The following is a 5126-nucleotide window of genomic DNA, read 5'->3' as shown; positions in this document are numbered from 1 at the left end:
AGCACTTGGTGCAAACAAAGATGTATAAGTGCATTTTTCAGGAAAAATTAGTACACAAATTGATCGGGAACGACTTGATCCCAGTGAACTCGGAGCCTTATTATTAACAAAAGCCGGCAGAAAGCTACACACCATGAAGATTATTCAGTTTCTGTACAAACATTGACTCAATGCATCAGTATGGCCTCAAACACAGGCTAATGAAAGAGAGTTTTAAGAGTCAGGCACTCCGTCAGATGCTTCCATTATGTCCGCGTTGTTTGCTGAAGTGAGGGAGTAGACTATGTGTTTAGACTGTACAATAAACAGGGATTTAGGGCCCCTATTGCCAGCGCTCATCTCTCAACACGTAGTGGGGCTGTTCGTGCACTGGAGGGCTCTGCAACTCAATGCTTTTAATCTCTCATTTCTCTCTAGGATTAGAAATAAACGCATCTGTGCTGTTAGCGTGCTCCGGCAAGCCCTCCTCCTTAACATTCCCTTTCCACTGCAATGCATTGATATTTTTTGTCAGTTAATCTCCTGTGATAAGCGTTTGCACATGTTTAAGACATCCCTCTCTCAGAGATTTTACACTTTCATAAGTGTTGTGTGCAAAGGTATGATACACAACAAATGCACTAATGCATCAAAATATTTTGACCTATTTGAAAGAAACAAATTAATATTTTTGCAGCTGCTTTAATCCAAAGTGACTTCAGTGTACAGTGGGGTGAAAAAGTGTAAGGCCAATAGTTGGGGGATTAAAAAATTAATTTAAAAAAATATATATATATTTTGTATTTTTCTAATTTAATACACATCTATTCATTTCAAATTCAGCATGACAATTTGGGTCAGAAATTGTATTGAAAAACAATGCACTATGATGCTACAAATTCTCAGAACAATTTCAAATGCATTTATTAAAAAAAAAAATTTTTTTTTTAAAAACTCAAGATTGTCTTGGATTTCTGCCCAAACTTTCTTTCAATTTATCATCAATGATTCTTTGTTCAAAATGTTTTAAAATCCCCCCCCAAAAAAAAAAAAATTCCCCAGAAATCTCAGATTTTCAATGTGGTTTCAGACTTTTATTCCCCACTGTACTTATTAAACATACGTGTCTTGCTCAAGGATACGATGCTGAAAGCTCACGGATCATCGGTTGTGGGATTTGAACCTATAACCTTTTGGTTACTAGCCCAGATCTTAAGCCAATAAATTACACCACAACCAAGGAACAGAAAAATACTGTTTCACTGACTAGTTTCAACAGGGACCCTAAAAGTCCACCAGGATGTTTCCTTACTGCCATATTCCATCTACACAACAACTCTTACACATGTCCTGCAGGCCCATGAACACCAGTAAGAGTTGAGGAAGGGTTCTGACATCATGTGTTTGTGCAGTTAGCTGTCTCTGGCCGCTGGGCTTTCAACAGGTGAAATGAGGCACTCTGTGGAGCTGGACCCATCAGCACGGGGCTGCACGGATCAAAGATCCCCCTGTGGCACACAGGGTTTGCCCCTCACATCATTCCACTGACCTCAGGCCAGCTCACATGGGAGACAGGTGATGCTGTGTATGCCTGCCAGGCTTTTACATGCTTCTGGGCACACGCTCATGCTTACATGGATATGCATGCTCATGCTGTTATTATGTTTCTTCCATTTAGTCACCATGCTATGGTTAACTCTGAGCACAATGATTTACAGTGAAGAAAATTCATCACATCATTGTGTTGCTAACTCTTTTATGACCTCCTTCATCACGGAGCACTCCTAACATGTCAAATCAGTTGCAACATCATTACTGGCTACAAAAAAAGACTACAAATATTATTTAGGCAGTTATTTGAAATAGCGAAATGCTGAATTTCATCATTAGATGAAATCTTCATTGCATTCAAAATCATTTAAAGCTTTTTTGTGTCAAAAAGGTTAAAATAAGGAATAAATCGTGATTATAACAAAGCACAAAATAGCCTCCCAGAACTTTAACACTCACTGTTCTGGGATGGTGGAACAATCTTTCAAAATCTCTGAACAGCCCTCACAATCCTCAATTGTGGGCAATGGAGAAAAAGCGCTGACAATTTAATAATGAAAAAAAACTGCTTTTTATTTTTATATATATATATATATAAAATTTCTGTCAGTAGAAACGCAAAAACAGTTGCTAAAAAACTGGTGCTACAAGACTAGAGAAACATGGACTGAAAAGTAATGTGATTTTCCCCTTTGCCAAAAAATTCAACATCCACAATGCACTTTTAATTCTGGTGCCTTCCCTCTGTTGAGCCGACTGTCCATGAACGGGAATACAAAAGTATGGAAGTTTGATCTGTATTGTTAACAAAAGCCCTGGAGCTGTCAAAAAAACTGGGAGCACAGAGAAAAAGTATATTATTATTATTAATTTACATGCATGTACTACAGACACTGTAATAATGCATAGTTGGTTGAAAATCCAAAAAACGTATCCTTTAAATGTGGTTTCTTCTAAAATAAAATAAACAAGTTTTCTAAATAATTTTACTCTCTACTCTTTCATTGTTTCTTTGTCACACCTACATGTCTGCATTAGCTTCACAATGTTCATGATTTTGCCAAGAAAGACTTTTTCCTGGATCAACATCTTGTTGTTCATTCCTACCAACCAATCAGATCTTAGAGTAAGGGGCTTTATATCCTTTCCCTCTCATTTTATGCAATTTATGGTTAGGGTTGTGGTTAAGAAAATTTTCTTTCAGAGGAATGTTGTTTCAGGACCAATAAAAGATTTTGATCCTATTACTTAGAAAAATCAGTCACAAAGCTTGTACTTCTTAATTTTGGAATTTTGCATTGTAGCACTTTTTATGTTACTGTATACTGTAACTAATGTGGAAGCATTTTTAAACATTAGCGCCACAAATCCCATGTTTTGTTGTGATAACAATTGGATATGCTGGACAAATATTCTATTTCATAATATCATTAATGTTAATAAAAAAAGAGCATGAAAAGCAGCTTGTTTTAAACTAATCAAATTTGTATCTTCTTCCCCTTTAAAAATAGTAAGACGTCTTATAGCCTTCTTGACCATCCAAATATTGACAATTTCGGCCCTTTTTGGTGTCATGTTTTTTTGGAAAGTGCCAAATGCCAACGAAAGAAATGTTACTACTCAGTATAATCCTATGATATTGACACTTGACGCACCTTGATCTTTTGCTGTATGTGTCGAAGGGCATCTGCGGTGCCCATGTCAGCTTCCTCCTGAATACATACAACATCCAACCTCATCTTCACATCTGTCTTCAGGCGCTGATCGGTGCTCAGGGTCTTTTGAACCTCTTTAGTGGTAATGACAATCACCTCTGGAAAAGAACATAACGATAACACCCAGATGAAACAAGGATTTAACCAAAAGCAAAATACCTTGTGCTCACCAAGGGTGCATTTATTTGATCACAAATTCAGTAAAAATATTAAAATTGCTAAATATTATTACAAATTTTAAAAAAAGTGTTTTCAATATGCATATTTTTTAAAATGTAATTTATTTCTGTGATGGCAAAGCTGAATTCTTAGCAGTCATTGAGGGTTGCATAAACCTTTAGAAATCCTTCTTAACATTTCTTGTAGAAACGGTGATACATTTTTTTTTCAGGATTCTTTGATTAATAGAAAGTAAATAGAAAGGATTATTATTTGAAATAGAAAGCTTTTTTACATTATAAATGTCTTTACTGTCACTTTTAACCAATTTAATGCATCCTTGCTGAATAAAATCTTACTGTCCCAAACATTTTGAATGGTAGTGTAATTTATAAAATTATGTAAGTGATAGTTTAGAGAGTTTATGTGGGAAATGGAGGAGATGGTTTTGTTTCACTACACCATTGGTTGAGCACAGCACACACTTTACCTGTGATACCTCAGACTTGTAAAAATATATTAGACAAAACACCTTCAATCGAGTCTTTGTGAATTATTTGCTGTATGCCCAGTGAGACAATTTCAGTCAACTTGAAGAAGTTAGTCCCAGAATTCTGCTTTACTGCGTAAATATTTTCTAACAAAGCAGCTTACTTACCATAGTTTGTGCTAAGAGTTGTAAAAGCTAATTGCAGGGTCTTGCTGGCTGGCACTCTGGCTGTTAACAGGACAGACTGTGCCACACATAAAGGTGCATACTGTACTGCTGGGCAGGCAAAGGGCCATACCCACAAACTCCACACCAGCTGGACCGCATGGTTAGTCAATACAGCTAGGTGTGAACAATAAACATTTCATTATCATGCAGGCATTAAACACAAATACTCAAAAAGGTACAAGTCCCCTACTGGCTCTCAAATGTGGTAAAGCAATGAAGTGAACACCAAGATTATTATAGTTTTGAATTTTTAAATTAGTTTTATTTTAATATCGTTTTCAAATTTGCTATACAATTCAGTTGAGTTTTTATTAGTTTCATTAATATTGTTGTTAGTTTTAGTTTCGTTTTTATTTTGCGAACACATTTTTATTTAGTTTTTATATAGTTTAGTTTCAGTTTTAGTTTCAGTTTTAATTAAAGGTTAGCAGAATTAACAGATCACTTCCAGAGCGCAGGCCAAAGAAAGACTTAATGTTATAATTTAGCATAATTTAGCCTTAGTGAAGCAAATGTCTAGCGACACAAAATTAACGCATGCTGAGATTGATTAAATGGTAAAAGTATACAAATATACGCCAAAATGAAGCAGTCAAGCCTTTTTACTAAATAAATCTACACAAGTTGTGCTTAATGTCATATCTAATGATGTGTATTGAGATATTTAATATGACAATAAATGTAGCCTAATTTGGTTATGATGGTTAGATGTCTTTTTTCTTTTTTAACAATCATAATATATTGTAACTGTCGTGTCTTGCTCACTTTTCCGTGAACAACTGCGCATAAATCATAACTGGGACTAATGAAATTCAATAATAACGGCAATCGCATTAAGGCTCATATCTGAATGTTCTTTTCATTTATGAAGAATTATAAGCGTGTGTATGATGTGATTTAGCCTATGCACATTTGTCCGAAAGCCTGGCAGAGTGATCACAAGATGCTATGCTAAAGTTTTGTATTGTTTTCAGAAAGGATGCGTGTTCTCGTCTTTTTTTTCT

At 35.4% G+C, this 5126-nt stretch overlaps 1 protein-coding gene across 1 annotated transcript in view; it reads right to left on the bottom strand.

Moving 5' to 3' along the window:
* LOC107720854 (translation initiation factor eIF-2B subunit gamma-like) overlaps positions 1-5126 on the bottom strand; it is a 46189-nt gene that overhangs the window by 34816 nt on the left and 6247 nt on the right. Inside the window, exon 4 of the mRNA XM_016528687.1 lies at positions 3186-3343. Within this exon, the coding sequence (XP_016384173.1) occupies positions 3186-3343 (158 nt within the window). The remainder of the gene's footprint in view (positions 1-3185; positions 3344-5126) is intronic.

This window comes from Sinocyclocheilus rhinocerous, unplaced genomic scaffold (assembly GCF_001515625.1).
Source record: "Sinocyclocheilus rhinocerous isolate Xijiao unplaced genomic scaffold, SAMN03320098_v1.1 scaffold931, whole genome shotgun sequence".
NCBI classification, from domain to species: Eukaryota; Metazoa; Chordata; class Actinopteri; order Cypriniformes; family Cyprinidae; genus Sinocyclocheilus; species Sinocyclocheilus rhinocerous.
Note: the sequence above shows the minus strand (reverse complement) of the source record. Positions and strands in the feature narration are given on the sequence as shown.